This window comes from Notothenia rossii, assembly GCF_949606895.1.
Source record: "Notothenia rossii genome assembly, chromosome: 11".
Taxonomy (NCBI): domain Eukaryota; kingdom Metazoa; phylum Chordata; class Actinopteri; order Perciformes; family Nototheniidae; genus Notothenia; species Notothenia rossii.
In genome coordinates this window covers 39,234,697-39,254,696 of record NC_136910.1, presented here as the reverse complement: position 1 = coordinate 39,254,696, position 20,000 = coordinate 39,234,697, and the positions used below count along the sequence as shown (strand labels likewise).

General features: G+C 40.3%; 1 protein-coding gene across 1 annotated transcript in view; it reads left to right on the top strand.

Annotated features, from left to right (window-relative positions):
* Positions 1 to 17,219, top strand: part of LOC307024909 (synaptic vesicle glycoprotein 2C-like) — a 49,128-nt gene extending 31,909 nt beyond the window's left edge. Inside the window, exons 6-13 of the mRNA XM_079659394.1 lie at positions 272 to 361; positions 475 to 585; positions 668 to 756; positions 1,873 to 2,037; positions 3,217 to 3,350; positions 4,932 to 5,135; positions 5,241 to 5,400; positions 13,658 to 17,219. Of these exons, the coding sequence (XP_079515520.1) occupies positions 272 to 361; positions 475 to 585; positions 668 to 756; positions 1,873 to 2,037; positions 3,217 to 3,350; positions 4,932 to 5,135; positions 5,241 to 5,400; positions 13,658 to 13,841 (1,137 nt within the window). The 3' untranslated portion in view covers positions 13,842 to 17,219. The remainder of the gene's footprint in view (positions 1 to 271; positions 362 to 474; positions 586 to 667; positions 757 to 1,872; positions 2,038 to 3,216; positions 3,351 to 4,931; positions 5,136 to 5,240; positions 5,401 to 13,657) is intronic.
* Positions 17,220 to 20,000: the final 2,781 nt, after the last annotated feature.

The following is a 20,000-nucleotide window of genomic DNA, read 5'->3' as shown; positions in this document are numbered from 1 at the left end:
AAACAGGGCTTAAGTTGTCGCCAATAGCCTATAATTCTTTATGTATGGGCTCTGTTGTCTGACTTGGAGAATCCTTGCATTTGTGTCACTTAAAACTCATTAGCAGATATGAAAAATATAAAAATGTATTAGTAAAATGTTCCAAAATGAAAAGCCAACTTGAGTAATAATATGAGAGACTCATAAAAGCCAGTATGGTTGACTGGAGTCAGCCTATTGAAGATGAATGGGAGGTCCTGATGTGTATTCATAACACGCGTCTGTCTCGTAGAATGGTAAACATGACGAGGCCTGGATGGTGCTCAAACACATCCATGACACCAACATGCGCGCCCGTGGAGAGCCTGAGAGAGTGTTCACTGTGAGTACACACCATAGACTGTATATATAAAGGTACACACCGGCCTGCACACTGTCATCCCTCCTACTGCTGCAGTGCCTCAGCAGCTGACAGATCAGTGTCTCCCCCTGCAGGTCAACAGGATAAAAGTCCCCAAGCAGCTGGACGAGCTGGTGGAGATGCAGAATGAGTCAGCCAACCCCGTCCTCAAAGTCCTCTACAAGATCAAGGCTGAGCTCAGAGGAGTACGTTATATTTTGGTTTTATACTGACTCCTAATGGTTGTTAAGATTCTCATTGACTAAATGGCTTTGTCTTTTATTACAGATCTGGTTGACTTTCATGAAATGCTTTGACTACCCAGTGAAAGACAACACTATAAAGCTGGCTATAGTCTGGTTTACTCTATCATTTGGGTAAGAGAACACTTTATATTTCTACATTGTGTTTGTTCTTCTGTCATCATGTTAAATGATGCTATACATTGCCCTTAGTGATACTTAGCCAAGTGACCACTACTTTCCAGCTAAATAACCATGAGTTTAGTGAAGTATCACTGAGGCAGATAGTATCTTACTTACACCCTCATGATGAATGTTACCAGGTTAGATTGGATAGAGAGAGACTATTTGAGGGAAAGTGGCTATTGTACCCTGAACAAGTGGTGATCTTATCTTGAATATCATCACAAGAGCAATATGAAATTCACTACTGTAATGTTGGTGCAGTGCACGCTAATTCAGTCTGGCCTTTTTATTAGTTGGCTTCTGTAATGAACTACTTGTCAAAAAGTGAAAGCCTTAAGGACAGTGTTTTACATTTAAAAAGAGACAAGATGAGGTTATTTCCTTTGTTTTGTCTGTTGGTCGATATCAGAGCTTTTTTTTTTTTTCTGAGTCGGCTCCAAGATTATTTTCTTTCCTTTTCAAATTTGACCTCCCAGCTTAGATATACAAAAAAAAACGATCTGTAAACTACCTTTCTATGTCCTCCTCTAAATAAATATAACACAATCAATAACACTCAACAAAAAACCTGTTTATTTATGTCGACATATTTAAACACGTGTTCTGACGCGTTATTACCAAAGTGAATTTAGGTTCAAAATTCTGTCACTAATCCTTTCAATCTTTTCAAATAAAAAACTTTTTTTCGATGAATATGTTTGCCTAACACCAACGTTGGGACGTTAGTGACTCCAACATGTGCACTGCATGAAAAGAGATGGGGCAAAAAGAATAGCAAAGTCAGACTTTGGGGATTTTGCAGATGATTTGTTTCCCACCATACACTATTTGTTGTACTGACCTAAATGAAGACGTTTATCAAGAAGTCCTGGTCTTGCCAAATTGATGCATTATAAAACAAATATGCACATCTTATAAATGTTTGGTTTGCAATTGAGATAATTCATTACTAATTTATGAAATAGCAACAACAAATATAACTCTCCAAACAATTTGTAATAATTCAAAGTGAGTGGCTCTGTCAGAGACCACACTTGACTACTACTAGTGTGTTGCTGCGTCCAGGTACTACGGGCTCGCCGTCTGGTTCCCGGACGTCATCAAGCACCTCCAGGCCGACGACTACGCCTCCAGAGTGAAGATCCACAACAACGAGCGCATCGAAGACTTCACCTTCAACTTCACCCTGGAGAACCAGATCCACAGGAACGGCATGTTTCTGAACGACAGGTAACATGTTCTGATTGGATTTTCATATTGCTCTCTCAGACAAAGGGATTAATAATAAAGAAGTTATAAAAACCAGCTTACAAGTTGTGAATGGAGCCTGTGAGCCTCCCTCAGCACAGTGTTGTGGTTAAAAGCCTCTCGTCTCGTTGTAGGATAGCAGTACTATTAGTCATTCCCAAAAACAACACACCACTGCTGGTAATATTAATCCTGCATCCCCTTTATCTCACACAGCACCAGGAAATGAAAAGTCTTATCTCTTTCTCTCTCCTCTCTCTAACACACACACACACACACACACACACACACACACACACACACACACACACACACACACACACACACACACACACACACACACACACACACACACACACACACACACACACGCACGCACACACACACACACGCACACACACACACACACACACACACACACACACACACGCACACACACACACGCACGCACACACGGACGCACACACACACACACACGCAGGCACGCACGCACGCACGCACACACACACACACACACACACACACACACACACACACACACACACACACACACACACACACACACACATACATCATAATGTGTACAGCAGCATGCAACAGATAATATAGATATGTAACACATTGCTAAACCCTGTCATATTCATGCTAAAGGATGGCCTCTACTGTGACATGTTTACACACTTTTTCAAAAAGGTCTTAATTTTCTCATACTGCCTGTGCTGCAGCACCTCTTATCACCCTCTGTCTGAAACCAGAGCCCAGCTCTGATTGGTTAGCTGGCCGGGTCTTTTGTCCCACTTAGAGATGTCCTGCCTAGCACGTAAAACGTATTTGAGCACTAGCCAGTAGAAGCGCAACTGTTACATAGTGATGTCACAGAAGTAAAAAGAGATCCTGTGGGAGTGCAATGGATGTCAGTCAGGTTAGGGGGGGTGGAGTGTGGGAGAGAAACTCCCACAGGGATTGTAGCCTTTTCAGACCATTTACAAAAAAACCTATGTGCTGTAACACACTACAGGGAAGGGATCACCCCAAAAAGCATTAATAACAAGAAATGATTTAGTGTCAATTTCCAATCCCTGTTTATCCTGATTTAATAGTTGAGTCTTTTATACTTTAAACATATGTTAATGTGTTCTGTGTTAATTCCTCTCCTCCCAGGTTCATCAGTATGAAGATCAGGTCAGTCACATTCATCGACTCGTCCTTCCTCAACTGCTACTTTGAAGACGTCTCCTCCGTAGGGTCCTACTTCCAAAACTGCACTTTTGTCGATTCCTTCTTTTACAACACAGGTGAGTCTACACACTCACATTCAGAGCATTCCTCTCGAGCACTTCCACCCCAGAAAATCCTATTATGCCGTTGGTGGCTCACAAATAAGTCTCACTCAGTCTCTCTGTCTCTTTCTGACAGTTCATTTTGGGTCTAAAGTCCGAGCTTCCAGGCAAGAAAGAATTGGTTTGAGCGTTTATGGCTTTGCTTTATGCCACTAAATGACTGCTTAACCTCCCTGCCCCTGCACAGATTGCCTGTCTGAGCCCAGGCGACTGTACTTATTAAAAAGGGAACTGAGCAGGGCACGGCTGCAGAGCACTGAAATCGCCTTTTCTAACCACACAAACACTCCTGGAGTGATGCTTGTTATTTTCACTGGTGTTTTAGATGCTTTGAAAAAAACTTAAGCAGTGAAGTAAATGAACATGATTATCTAAGCAGCTGAATTGAACTTCCAAATGTGAGATGTTCCTATTCACTTCATTATATAATGCTTTGTTTTGATGCATCAGAACCAGCCTTCTGCAGAAACATCTAAATGCATAACTTTGCACCTTTTATTATAAAAGTGCAGTTTAATCATTTTTTAGGCAGGCACAAACCCAGACAGGAACAAAGGGAAAAGCAGTGCAGACACTTGGAATGCTCAGAGGAACTGAGGCTGAATCAGACCTTATGGGAGCGCTGGGTGGAAGAAAGTTCCCTCCAGTGCTCAGGAAAAAGCGCTGAACATGGAAAGAGTAAGGGCACATCAGGTTGCTGGTAATGCCCATGGGAAATGCAGTCCCTCTGCCCCAAGCAATGTGTCTCTAGAGAGTGCAGGAAAGAGAGGAACGAGGAGAGACAGAATGAGGGAGGGAGGAGTGCGTCATGAGACGTGAGAGAGGGGAATGTTTTCTCTGTGCTGCAGCCGCTGATGTTTATTAATACACTTTGCTATTTACGGAGAGAGCCCACAGACATGTCAACTATACAGAATACTTAATACTGTCTACTCGCATGCCATGCATACACTTTTGAAGGGCTATGTTTATGAATCAATTCTAAATGCAAATGCAGGCAAGGTTTTATTTGACCTCTAATTAAAGAATCCAACTAGTTGAGAATAAAGGAAAACCTCAGCATGTAGGGAAAGAAGACTATTGCTGTCTCACAGAAAGTTAAATAGGATAGTGGACACAGCAGGTTTTCTGTGTCAAATCGTTTGTAGTCATTTCAATAAAACACAACTTTTCATGCAACATGCAAAACACAAGGTAAATAAAAGAGACAGAGCCTTGCCTGAAAGCCGGTACGGTTGAAATTGTACTTCGGTGATGAATTCATAGAAATACCAAAACCATTTGACCTTTCCTGAATCAATAGAAATGAATAAAACTAAAATAAACAATACCAGAAAAACCAACCAATGAGATGAACCCATGCAGATTTAAGTCCGCTCTATCAGCGGCAGAAAACAGAGCATTTAGTTTGTGCATTAAGGATTTAAAGTCTGAGAAAGAGACAAGTTTATATCGAGATGTAGAAGGTGGCAGGTGGATCAAAACAAATGTATTACCTAAACTCCAAATTAAAATGCTTGTGTCCCACATTTACAGATGTTGACGATGCCAAACTGACAAATTCAAGAGTGATCAACAGCTCCTTCCACCACAACAAGACAGGCTGTCAGATGACGTTTGACGCCGACTACAGCGCCTACTGGGTCTACTTTGTCAACTTCCTGGGAACGCTGGCTGTGCTGCCCGGCAACATCGTCTCTGCCCTGCTCATGGACAAAATAGGACGTCTCAGCATGTTAGGTACAAAGAAACCCTTCTTATTCATTTCTTTTGATTTTGGTCTGTGTTTGTGGTGATCTCTGCTGAGGTAAATTAGGTTATTTTGTTCCGTGTTGTGTCCTGCAGGAGGCTCCATGGTGCTCTCAGGCATCAGCTGCTTCTTCCTGTGGTTTGGCACCAGCGAGTCCATGATGATCTTCATGCTGTGTCTCTACAACGGCCTCAGTATCTCCGCCTGGAACTCGCTGGATGTCGTCACCGCTGAGCTGTACCCGACAGACAGGAGGTGGGCTGCACACTACAGAAACACATACTTATAAATGTGAAGGTGTAGATGTTATTGCAACATTAGGGGATGGTGGCGTTTATTGAGGTCTTCTCCCAGGACATTTTGAGCGTCAACAGTTGATGTTATATTTCTTGCATTCTTATTTTTCTGCACCAATTTATGGTGGAACTATCATTATTTTAAAGAGCATCTTGTAGGTTTTTTTTTTTTTCTACATTTATGCTTAAACTTGCTTGAAAATTACAATTAAAAAAGTGAATGTAGGATTTGCTATGTTTTACGAGACATAAGGGCAGGAATTCAGAGGGAAAGGAGCAATTTTGAGCTCTGCTCTTAAAAACGTTTTTTTTTAAGGTCATACGTCAAACGCGTCATATTACATCACAAAGGGTAAACATCTCCGCTCTCTGACCGCGGGTATAGTTAGTAGTTGCGTTGAGTTGAGCGGTTGTGTTTTAGTGAGCTGGTATTTTTCGGTAGTTTTACATTGTATTTCACCATTTGTAATCATGGTGCAGTATTGTGTTTGTGCAGGTTGCACAAATACCAGCCTGTCAGGACATCGAGTCCACAGTAAAAAGGACCGGAGCTAGCGTTCGTTCCTGGGTGCGTTGTGCATCCACCTCCCTGCAGCACATACTCTCCACAGCTTTATCAGGAAACCGTATTACTTCTCTCTCCGCCCCCTTCGCTGCTCTCTCTCTCTCCCCTCCGGTACACGGCACCGTAAGACGTAGTGTGGAGTTGCATTAGGTAACGCTGTGGTGGCTGTACTGCTCCAGCCGTCTCCTTTGTGTTTGTTTGTTTCCCCCTGTCTGTGTTGTTTGTGTGTGCGTGGTGGCTGTCACTCCTGGCTCCCGGCTCAACCTCCACTCACCTGCTGCAATCAGCTGTGCACCCTCCCCGACTACACACCTGCTTTCCATCAAGCCATTTACACTGGCATATCAACGGAGGCTCCACAACCTTTCTCCGCCAGATCGTCAAGTATCAGCCGTATCTGGCGTCTCTCCTCCGGTACACAGCACCGTAGTGTGGAGTTGCATTAGGTAACGTGAGATACGGCTGATACTTGCGCATTAGTTTATGTTATGGATCAGTATCAACAGTCCTGCCAGTAACGTTACCTATTATCAATGCTGCGTTAGTTACAGATGTAGCACTGAATTTCGGACTCCAGTTTACAGCTTCCTGCCTAGGACCTGCCAAAGACCAGTATAGAGGAATGTTAAGCCCTCCCACTATTTTCCACGAGGGCGTTGCCAGATTTTCAATTTCAGGTTTTAACCAGGAGATGGCGCTTCATTCACAAATACAGAAAGACAAGTTTCATGGACTTTCAGTTGTGTTTTGAAGAGCATTTGAACACATTAATATTTGAGATCAGCTAAAGCATATCTAATCCTGTAATTCAATAATATATAGTCTTTATATATTAAATAATCATAATGTAAATGTTTACATTACACTTCTTTATTTGTTATGCTCATACTTTAACCTTTAGAATCGTTTGCTTTAATATGCAGTATATTTTTGTGTTTGCTTCCTCCTGCTCCCTTTCGGACACATACTGTATGATTTATTATTAATATGAAGATATTATTAAAATAAGATAAGATGTTACTTTATTGATTGAACATTTTAGTTTAGAATGTGCTGTCCCATGGTAATTCAGAAGGCTCACAGGTCACATTCGGACCATTATTTAAAACAATAGGTGCTTTCACACCGTCTACAGTTTGATTTGTATAGAGGAAGCTCTGTCAGTTTTCGAATTACCCATTTGCTTTCGGGGAGCCCTATTTTTCAGAGCACATCCTGCTACTAAATATGTCACACGCACGCTCTGTTGACTGGCGCAGCAGCGCGGATGCGATCAATTGCTATAAAAACACTCTTCTACTAATACAGACGGTGTCACTATGCCGGCGGATGTGGCCGTTGTTGAAGCCTCTTCAGGCTCCGCATCGGCAGGCCTCTCCCTCGGTGTGGAGCTGTCAAGCTCGACCCTTACGCCGCTTACAGCCGGCCAACTAAAAGTTGTTTTCCGTTCACGTTGTCATTTTTAGACTCCTTCGCTTCTTTGCTTGTGAATCCAAAAGCTGTGACGCTTGGCTGTTTTCGTTTTGCCATATTTTTTTATTACACAGCCAGAGTTAAAAAAATATCAATATGAGCATTTCAAATACCGCGCCGGCATCACCGCCATAACCATAGCAACGTAAGTAAGAATGCAGCGCCGCCACGTACAGATGGCAACACCCAGACATATTCACAAATATAAAACAAATATTCAGAAACTGTAATGAACAATAACTATTATTTATTTCAAGAACTGTTATTTACAGAAACTCAACATTTCTAATCTGTGTGACACAAATATGCACGATTGTTTTGTGCTCCCCCTAATTATCTCAAAGTCAGCCTTCAGGGGAGCTCCCTCCCTCTTCGGGGGAGCCAAGCTCCCCTAGCTCCCCCCCATTTCGAACAGTGTCTGTGGCTAAATGGCCAGCGATTAGGTGCGAAGCATTTATCATAGGTGATCAGAGCTAACTGCCTGCCGTCAGATTTCATTTAAAAAACAGATCTGATTTTAAGACTATTTCTGCGCTCATAAAGAATGATAAGAATAAGAATAATGCGTATTGAACTGGTTTCATTAATTAGTGAGCTTATTTAACAATAGAACCGCCAATCGGGTCAATTTGTGTGATGTGTGATGTGTGTTGTGTGTGTGCAATGTGACTTTTTTTCAATAAAATATTAAAGTCTCCCAGTCCGTGACTTTTCCTGAAAGTTTGTTATGTAGCACCCAGATGTTGTTAAAAATTGCATTCTAATAGCGGGATTTGACGGGTTTAGTTATGCCTATACAAAAACCTCTGGCGGTTATAGTGTTAAGGTAATTAGGTAGAGTAGAAGCCCTTTTTTTATTAGTAACGAATTTAGCAGTTGAACATAACAGTCAACTAACTGAGGGTCACTTGCAATGACAGTGTTGTGTCTAATTGTAAGCTTGTCACTCAGAGTAACCTACCGTTAATTTAGCTGCTGGAGAAGAAAGATCAAGGGGGGAGGGGGGAGAGAGCTGTGGTTGATGGGCCATTAGTTGTGTAAATACACAGCTGAGAGCTGCCGTTTCATTCAGACTGTTTAAAAAACTGTAACAACGGACTATTTTTCTTAGCGGATGCATGTCAATTTAAATCAATAGATACAACTATTTTTTAAATCAATACATACAACTATTTTTTAAATCAACAAAAACATTTTCTAAATCCATAAAAGCATTTCAATTAATATTGGGAGTCATGTCGTTACTTTGTTGAGAATGTGGCCGTGTAATAAGCGGGATAATTTGCAGCGACTTGTTCCTTATGGGGAAAATAACACCCGTCATGTGTTTGTAGAGGTGTGTGTGGTTAAAACACTTTCATGAAGTGAAGGAATTTCCTTCTATAAAACAGCTGTGGGCAGCAGTGAGTGTCACGGACATGAATTCATAGATCAAGGCAGACTGGTGCACACACTCTCCTGTCCTGCCAGGCGACACGCCCGTTCTAAGCCGTGTCCCTCACTCCTCACATCCCAAGCATCCCCGAAAAGTGTATTATGTTGTTACATCTCAGATGTTATGTTTCAGTTGTGCTCTGTCTATGTTCAGTGATGCAAACTTGTCACCTTTCGGCGAAATTCGCCGTTTTGAATCCAAAGTAAGTCGTTTGTGTGATTCATGTAGATCTGCAAAACAAATATTTTTGGGGTATGGGGGGGGCTGGGACCCGGAGTAATCTGCGGCCGTGAGCTGTTATGTGCCATCATGACACGCATGGTGTTCTTTTTTTATATATTATAATGAAGTACGAGCTGTGTGCTCGAGTCTTCCTGCCTGTCGGCTCTGCTCGTGGATGTATAATAAGGCTCTGCTGCTCCGAGATGATGGTCTAGCTTCAGCAGCTACATTACCTAGGGGTGCGTTCGTTAATATTAACTGTGCGTCCGGAGTCACTGTGGCACAGACTGGACCGCTGGTGAACAGCTGTTAGAACGGGCCGTTCAGGTGTTCAGAGCAGAGCTCCCTGTAGGAGCGGCACAGCGTGATGTGAACTGAAAAGTTTTTCTGTGGCAATATTATTTAAGGAATCGTTGAACTAGCTAGCTAGTATACATTGTCACTATCTGCTAACGTTAGCTTTAGCCTTCTATTTCTAATAGTTTTTTTCATAGGCTATAAACAGAGGTGGTATAACTATATATATATTGTACTTGAGTAAAAGTAGAAGTACTCCGATCTTGTACTTGAGTAAAAGTAGAAGTACTCAGGTCTTGTACTTGAGTAAAAGTAGAAGTACTCAGATCTTGTACTTGAGTAAAAGTAGAAGTACTCAAATCTTGTACTTGAGTAAAAGTAGAAGCACACAGATCTTGTACTAGAGTAAAAGTAGAAGTACTCAAATCTTCTACTTGAGTAAAAGTAGAAGCACTCAGGTCTTGTACTTGAGTAAAAGTAGAAGCACACAGATCTTGTACTTGAGTAAAAGTAGAAGTACTCAGATCTTGTACTTGAGTAAAAGTAGAAGTACTCAGATCTTGTAATTGAGTAAAAGTAATAGTCCCAGAGTGTAGGAATACTCTGTTACAGTAAAAGTCCTGCATTCAAAATGTTCCTCAAGTAAAAGTAGAAAAGTATTATCATCAAAATATAGTGAAAGTAGCGACAGTAAAAGTAGTCATTGTGCAGATTGGTCCATTTCAGAATAATAGATATGATATGTTTTATAATGATTGATCATGAAAGTGTTCTCAAAGCTGGTAAAGGTGCAGCTAGTTTGAATGACTTTGTATACTGCAGGGTAGCTTGTGGATTTACTCCAGGTGGAACTAAAGTCTGATTTAACACTTGATTATATTTCACTTAATTAATCCAGATCTTTGAAGTAACTAAAGGTATTAAATACATGTAGTGGAGTCAAAGTACACCATGTACCTCTGAACTGTAGTGGAGTAGAAGAACAAAGTAGCAACACATTGAAATACTTAAATAAAGTACAAGTGTCTCAAAATTGTGCCCAAGTATAGTACTTGTTGAGTTTATGAACTTAGTTACTTTACACCATGTGGCTATAAAGATAAAAAGACTTAAGCCTTGCACAGAGGCACGAAAATACATTTTCAAAATGCTCAACAGTGCTGCCAAAATTTTAAACTGACTGCTACACAATTTAAAATAAATGCTTTTATATATTTCTATTAGATGTGACTCTTTGGCGTTTCTGTTATTATTAACACTGCTGCTTTAGTTGTTCTGACTGCTAAAATCCTCTGTCATTCCGTGGGGTGGGGGAGCCGGGGGCTCAGATCCTTGTCACCTTTTTCATACCTGATGAGTTTGCATCCCTGTATGTTAAAAAGTCTCAGTCACCTTAATTCATGTAATAAAAACATCTCAGGTCAGTAACACTCAAAGCTAAATGTGCAATACCATGTTCAGCTATGTTACTATTTATAATGTTATTGTTGTTACATCAGAAGATGTACATATTGAAATGATTTCTTAACTTACAGTAGGCTATTTTTTACAATGTGTGTTGGAAGGATTTATTAAATTACAATGAATATTGTCATTGTTGAAGGCTTTTAGAGAAGGGTGAACTATAAGCCTGAATTACATAACATTTTATACCTAAAAACATAAAAGCCACAATAAATAAATCACAATTATTCTAGTTATTTTTACCTCCCGTATTGCTTTCAACCCACCAGCTTTTATGGTGTTGTTACGTCACTAACTGTAAGCTTGTCACATACAGTCTATGGTCACTCAGAGTAACCTACTGTTAATTTAGCTGCTGGAGAAGAAAGATCAGGGGGGGAGGGGGGGAGAGAGCTGTGGTTGATATGCCATTAGTTGTGTAAATACACAGCTGAGAGCTGCCGTTTCATTCAGACTGTTTAAAAAACGGTAACAACGTCTATTTTTCTTAGCGGATGCATGTCAATTTAAATCAATACATACAACTATTTTTTAAATCAATAACAACATTTTCTAAATCCATAAAAGCATTTCAATTAATATTGGGAGTCATGTCGTTACTTTGTTGAGAATGTGGCCATGTAACAAGCGGGATAATTTGCAGCGACTTGTTCCTTATGGGGAAAATAACACCCTTCATCCAGATGAGGATCCCTCCGCTACACTTTGGGATCCTGATCGACCGACGAAGCTCCATTAAAATATACATATTTTTGGTGAATTACTGAGTTTAGGCACGTTAATAACGTTTTAATGAAGTTGAATACAGTATATTCATATGTGTCAGTGATTTCATGTCAATTCGGCGAACATAAGCATAAATGATCGTGGTGAAGATGATGATTAAATTAGGATTAAAAATCGAGAGCCGGGCTGCATTTCCTCCCGTTCGTTTTTTTCGAATAACAACATTATTTTGTTAAATAACAACATGGTGATGTTTTGTAAATGATTACATGTCTCTTATTTAGCACAGTAGTATGATATCCGTGACATATGGATCTTAACAAAGTTCCGCTGTACATCCAGCATACTGTATCTGACTTTATTTCACATGAGCTCCAGTGTGGAACCCCACTGCACCCCCTGGTGGATCAATGATCCATTGCAGCTGGCTTCATTATAATTACATTTATCTATCACGGGGGCGGTCTCAAGTCAAGCTGGAGGTTTTCCCTTGAGCGAGGGCAGATCACGTACCAATCACGGCCCTCACGTTTCAAACTGTCTGAAATGAATCGCTACATCTGTATAGCCTGATATATGATAGCTAACTTTACAATGTTGTGATGTGACGTTAGCTAACATTCTGTAGCTAACGCCGGTCACTCACCAAGATAGCTGCCCAGTTCTCCACTGGTTCTCCTCACACCACAGCTCAATTTCTCTCCGATGGCCGTTATTTCTTCTAATCCTTGGCTGCTCCTGGTCTCTTGGACGCCTAGCAGGCTCATAATTATAAGGTTGTGGTCCGTCATATGTATTTGAATATTCATGTTCAACTTCTTCTGTGTCTTCTGTGTCGAAACTAGCATTGGGATCCATGTTTATTAATACGTTACACCGGCTGCTCTCCCCCTTGTTTCCCCCGTGTTACGTCACACGCGGGAGGTCACGTGCCGAGACCTTTTTATGCGGAAGTGAACATTTCTTACAAAAACGACGCCAGATGTCACTGTAGTGTATATTTCTGTATATTTTTTTGAAAATCTAGTGTATTCATCATTTTCCTACACATTTATTCACAGGTGTCTTTAACCTGGAAGTTGCTCTTTAAGTAAAAAACACAAAGTGTAAGCAGTATGTGTATAATAAACTAATTTCTAATAATGGAATATATTCCTGTGTTGCATGCATATATTTAAACATTTTTAACATTAAACATTATACATCAGCAATAAGGGGTGTGAAAATATTTGAATTAATCCAAACATTGATATGGTTTGATTGTTGAACACGATAAGGCTTTCAGAAAAGTGTTTTAGGTATAAACAGAGATTAGGACATTTGGTCCACGCTTGGGTTAGTATCTGACCACGGATTTTTAATCTTCAGCCGTTCCGTAGCACTAGGAATCTCATCAGGTTCACAAAATGCACTGCAGTGCAGACCATCAGAGTTTGATGCACATAGTTTTATTCTTAAAAGAATGAGAACCGGGGCCAGTCTCCAGACGACTGGACCAAAGATGTGAACGTGCTTTCTCCTTTTTATACTGAGACAGTCCTAACCCCTGCTGTTCCATCTTCAAACTGTCATCCCAATGTTTTGACAATGTGTTCTATTTTGAGACTTGCTCCTTCTATGTTGGCTACATTTTCTACTGACTTCAGTGTTTTTCTAATGAGGGCTGAAGGCCCTCCAGCTACTCCTACCCCTATTTTGTTTTTTTCTAATATTTGCGAGAACATTCTCTAGCTACTCCTACCCCTTTTAACCTACCACTTCTGTCCTTTCATGAAACCTCCTACACGCACAGACACACACCTCCCTACTCCTGCATACAGGCCTTGGCAGCTGGGCCCTCAACTTTCTTACACATGAAGTTACACTATTTGAGGAAGACACTGGGCTGACACTGTACACCCCTTAACATTACACTTATTTTACTGAATACAAATTACACTTTATTATTTTCTAATACAGAGCTTACACATTTTACTCCAACCACTGCAGCCTATTTAAATTCTGACTCTCTCCTTTGTGTCCCCTTGTTTTCAGGGGCACAGGCTTCGGCTTCTGCAATGCCATGTGTAAGCTGGCGGCGGTGCTGGGCAACCTGATCTTTGGCTCTCTGGTTGGCATCACCAAGGCGATCCCCATCCTGCTGGCCTCGTCTGTGCTGGTTGCCGGCGGGTTGGTGGGGCTCCGACTGCCAGACACACGGGCCAATGTCCTCATGTAAACCTCCACACAGGACAGAGTGTTGTTTGCCAGGTATTTACTCAGTTTACTGAATAACCATTCTTTAATGGACTGATTTATTTGAAGCTGCCATAATTTTTGTATTTATTATTTGCTGAAGAATGTTGACTGTGTTCTCAAACAGGACAAGGGTGTGTTATTATGTTATTTCTGAGTAAAAACCTGGTAAACAATAAAAGATAATGAGTTGCAGTTTGACTTCCCAATGAGCTGTAGATATAAAGAGTTTGGAGAAAACAATGAAAGGTTAGAAATGTACGAAGTGTACGTGGCTGGTTGCCAAAGCGCTGGGCATTCATGCAGAAATTAAAATGCTACTGCTCAGAAACAAGTAAGAATTGTCGGTGGTGATGAAACTCTGAATATCAGCAGCTCATTAGCTGTTTTCACACATGCAACACACAAATATGTGTAAAAACTGCAAAAGGCTTGGAATTCCCAAAATATTTCCACTTCAAAATCTCTGTTAGATGTACTCAGATTAAAGGGATAGTTTGAGCTTTTGGGACCCATGATTATTCAAAGCTCACATTAGCAGCTGCTTAGCTTAATTTAAAGACAGGAAACACAGGGAATAGCTAACCTGTCCGATGGTAAAAAATCTGCCTATCACATTAAGCTCACTTATTTAACTTTTTTCATATCATCCTGTACCAAAAAAAAGTAGCTTGACCATTGGTCATTTTATGTGGTTAGGGGCCAGATTTCTTGGTCAGTAACTTTGCAGTGCTGTTGCTTTCGACACTTGTTTTTCGAACGGATTTACCCACAAAATGCATAATTCTATTAGTGAGCTTCAGAAGTGCTGATAAGTATATTTTGTTACTTTAGTTTTAACAGAGCAAGGCTAGTTGTTCTCCTATGTTTCCAGTGTTAGTGCTAAGCTAACTAGCAGCTAGCGGTAGCATCATTACATGACACACATTAGGATTGCTTTCGCTCAATTGCATCCAACTCTGAGCAAGAATGCTAATAAGTGTTTAAAGTTCAGGTAAATGTCAAACTATTCCTTTAAGTAAAACAATATTTTCAACAAACATTTATGTGATCAGACTTGTTTTTATGTATATTTATATATTTAATAATTTATGATTGTTATTGCCAGTGTGCTTTTTCGAGTTGAAAGGCCAGACATTGAAGGTTCTTTTTTTCCTCTGTTATTACACCTGTGATTCCATATGATTGGCGACGTTCAAGCCTTTTGCTGCACATTTTAAGAATGACAAGGCCATAAGAAAAATATATAAATAAATAAAGTAGTTTAGTCAAAACCGGCAACTTCAACAGTTACATTTCTAAAGTGAAAAAAAGTTTACATTTTCTGCTTGGTACAGCAAGAGACTTTTGGGATTTGAAACCTGTTTGTCTGAATGCTTCCTTTCTCCCTCTTTCGTGTCTGTGTCGTGTTTCGTCTCGTGGCGCCGAGCTCACCGCGAAGGGCTTTGCTCTCCGTTGCAATCCAATCTGTAAAAAAGGAATTTATACGCTGTTGAAATCTGCACTCCTCCCTGTTTTGGTTTATTGTCTCACTGTCCTGGTGTATCTTTCCCAGTCTTGCCCTCTTGCTTTGTTTAGCTCATCCTGCCTTTCTGCTGCTCCCCCATAAAACTCAAAGGCCTTTCTCAAATGTCGTGCCTCTTTCTCCATTGAGCCCGTCTCTTCTTCCAAACCTTTGCTGGAAGCTTTGCTGCTCTGTCCTGCTTTTTATCGGCTTTGCATCTCTTGATACTGCAGTGTTTATGAGTGTGTGTTTGAGTGTGTGTGCCAGACAAACCCTGATAAGATCAGTGAGCTTCTTTTTTGTTTTATTTTCTTCACCAGGGAGTGTTTTTTGGAAGATTTTAACAAAATGATGAAGTGAAATTAAAAGCCATGCTTAAATGATCAGTTCACCCAAATTCCCCCAAAACATGTCATGCAAACACTTAATGTGGATCTCATCAAGACATAGAAAGTCATTTGGATTTATCCTCTAGGGTCAATGAGTGTTTGTACAACATTTCATAATAATTTATCCAATGTTTCTTGAGATATCTCACTCAAAAGCAGAAATGTCAACCTCAGAATTGAGCTAGAGTAAACGTCAGGGGATTAGAAAAGTCATTAGAATCCACCTTCTGGAGACCATTAATGTTTGTTCAACATTTCATGATAATTCATGTAATATTTGTCAAGATGTTGACCAACATTTCCCTTCCTTGAACAACACCTAGATGTACTTTTCTAAAAAACAGTGTCCCTACTCTAGAAAACCCACATACATATTTCCAGAGGGATTATTTTATCTGTAAAAAGTAGATCCCATGAAAGGAGTGAGGTCCTTCAGATTAGCTCAGATGTTGTTTCTGGAAAGAGACACTGTTGAGATTTTCACCAAACAATATGTAACTCACCTTCATTTAAATGAAATGCTGGGAGAAACCTCAGAGACAGATATCCGGGAAAATACAACTACAACTAGATACTATCTCTGCTAAGTAAATACAAAAATATGTTTTTTTGTAATTTGGGTGAACAGACCCTTTAAAACCTCTAATGAATGGAACTTTTGCTGCTACAATGTTTAAAAAAGGAAAAAAGGTCATTTGTAAAATATAAAATGTTATCTTCTGGGTTTGCAAAATGTCAAATAACACAAAACTAAAGTACTGTTTATTCAGTTCTTTTTTGTTGCTTATATCACATTTCTTACTCTGGAAATGTGTGCGGTACATAGGCTCCTACATGCAGCATTTTCAGTTTTTTTCTTACTGAAATGCAATTGTTTTGAGATCTGGTTTCCTGACGTTTGATTATTTATCTCCGTCCAACATCCCCCTCCACCTGTGCAGAAAAAACTCACTGTTTGCAAAAAGAAATCCTGCATGTTTGTTACTGAAGTCCTTCTGTTGTGTGTGCTTTTTCCATCTTGGTGTCTTCGCTGTTCCTCTGCGAGGGGAAACAGACATGCGATTCCCGGGTCAAAGGTGAATGTATCATTCTCGTGTGTCGTCAGGTTGGTTGTGGACAGGTGTTCATTATACTGAGTTGACTTCTATGTCATTGTGAAAGGGCATGCCAGTATTGAGATGACTGTATGTACTACACGATGTTACCCATCAGGGGTGGTCAAATCTGCTTTTTGTTGTGAAGGTTTCCAGGCAGATTCATCATGAAGTCACTGAAGCAGGAATGACATTTCCAGAGTTATGACTTTCAGATTTTAAAACCTCTGCTGTCAAACAATATGTGAAGGTGTGTGTAAAAACAATAACCTGTCCTTGATATGATTTATTTTGTTAAGAAAAGGCTCAAGTGAATGAATTGTAAAGGTGGATTCCTCTGGTGTCTACATATTGAATAAAGAGTTTCATTTGAATAGCTGTCGGGCATTCATTGTGCAAGAATAAATATTCACTTACTCATTCACTTACACCAGCAGATGGCGACATTTATACAACATTAACCACGTGCGCTTATGAGGTGCTTTCTATATGTCTTTAAAATACGCTAATTCAAAGTTTTATTGGACAAAATAGCAGATTGATTTTTTTTCCAAATTGGTTGAACCTTTAGATTAACCCCTCAATTTCAATAAAAAAAAAAACATGAAGATAGCTTGTGCCTCTAAACTGAAATGTCCCAACATTTGCTGCATTCATTTTCTAGACAACATTTTTTTTTTTAACATATTGTTAAAAACTTAAAGGTCACATGTCATGCTTTTTTGGTTATTACCGTCCCCTTGTGTGTTATGAAGGTTTTTCTGCATGTAAACGGTTTGCAGAGTCAAAACCTTCAAAGTACATCCTGTAGCGAGTAAAACTCTAAAACAGAAAATACCTCCCCAAAACGCCTCGTTGGTGAAACGTCATCATGACGTCATCATCCATTTGATTCTTCCGGGTACGTGCTTACAAAAACACGTACCCGGAACTAAATGGGCCAATCCGTGGAGAGCCGTTACGTTAAGATTGGTCCAAATTGACACACACACACACACACACACACACACACACACACACACACACACACACACACACACACACACACACACACACACACACACACACACACACACACACACACACACACACACACACACACACACACACACACACACACACACACACACACACACACACACACACACACACACACACACACACACACACACACACACACACACACACACACACACACACACACACACACACACACACACACACACACACACACACACACACACACACACACACACACACACACACACACACACACACACACTGATCTCTCCTCCCTGGCTGCAGGCTGATAACAGACAGTTGGGATCGCGCGAAATTCTCTCTGCAGACCCATTTTCACAGCCTTTATCAACCTATAAACCTTTTTCTTACGCAATATCAAGCCACACTTATTGTTTTTATTTCGGCTGTGACTTTGTGTGTGTTCAGGTTGAATTTGGCTGTGTATCGCTAAACAAGGAAATCACGGAGGGGGGGGGGAGGGAGCTGCAGCGAGCCGTTTAGTGGAGAAAGTGAATAGGCTACTGCTGAACACACATACTTTACAGAGATGCTGTATGCGAAACCAATGTGGGGGGGGGGGGGGGGGGAGGAGCTGCAGCAAGCCGTTTAGTGGAGAAAGTGAATACTGCTGAATATAGTTTACAGAGATGCTGTATGCGAAACCAATGTTAGTTTGGAAAATTGCACAGTATTTTTTTATTTTAGTATACCTCAACAATGGAATTATGATCAGTAGAAATGGCCAATCACATGTGACCTTTAAACCAAAACACATGAGTTCAAAACAAACAAGTTAAAGGTAGGTCATTTTGGAGAAACCAGCTCGAGGGCGCTAGAATTTACATATATGACCAATGAGGGCACGAGATACATTTGTGCAGATGGAAGGCTCAGCAGGTAGGCCGGCTAAAATGATTGGTTGTGCTTTTTACAGCACCACGGTGTTAAGAATGTCACAAGGCTCAGGACCCAAACGCACAACACCGGAAACAGGTCTGTATTAACAAGGTCTTTTCATTAAGGTCAAAACACAAACGCTCACTCGGAGGATCAAAACTCTAAACAAAAACATCTACTATCAAAATGAAACCAAAAGAGTCTATCAAAAATATACTTAGCACAATCAAAGAACGACTCACTGGCTTGACAAGCCGAACTGGCACAGGACAAAGGGAGACACAGACTATCTATACACACTAGGTAAGGGGACACAGGTGGCAACAATTAAGGGAGGGGCTGACAATCACACTGGAGGGAAAAACACACAAGGGCAGGAATGCTCTGAAACGAGAGGGAATGGTTACTACAAAATAAAACAGGAAATCACAAGACAAAGCAAAAAAAAAAAGGACTGAACTAAATAAATTAACTTAACACAAATGTCTAGACACCACACACGGCTTCCACAGATTCATTTTTTGTATTTATGGTCAAAGCATTTAATATATTCATTGCTATCGGGACGTTAAGAGCATTCCATGGAATAGTGTTTCTGAAATAAATTACATACCCCACCTTTAAATCCCTTTAATATTTAGTCTTTTTTTAAAGAAGTCTTAAAATTGAATTAAGTTTTTCTCCTCTGCAATCCTGATACCTTCGAGCTGAAATATGAGTCATCATTTCAAGTCTTAATGAAACAGACTGACTCATACGAGACTGAAATCTTACAGAGACATCTTATGAAACTGTCCTCTGAGGTTTGTCGAAGCAATGAAAGCACAGCCCAGGAGAGTTTTTAACTCGCAACCTCCAGAAAATGTGGTACTTCCAAGGCTAATTTACCTTAATAATTCTATTAAACTTCAAATTCAGGGTGGGCAAACTTTTGTCAGATCATTTGATGCATAGATAAACCTAAAATATTATATTAAAGGTTTTCAATTAGTTATCTCTTATTTTAGTTTAATAACATCACTTTTCATTTTCGACCATGATATCCTTCATTTGTGAATTTTTAAGGAATGACCTGCATGCTTTGATGGTTAAAATGAAACATGGGACCGTCAACCGTTACAGTGGAGCAGCTTCTCTACCATCTGAGCTACTGCATACTCCAGTGCAGGTACGCTTTAGTGTTTCTATTTCTGAGTGTACACATGTTGCAGTCTCTAAACTTAGTTTATCTGCAG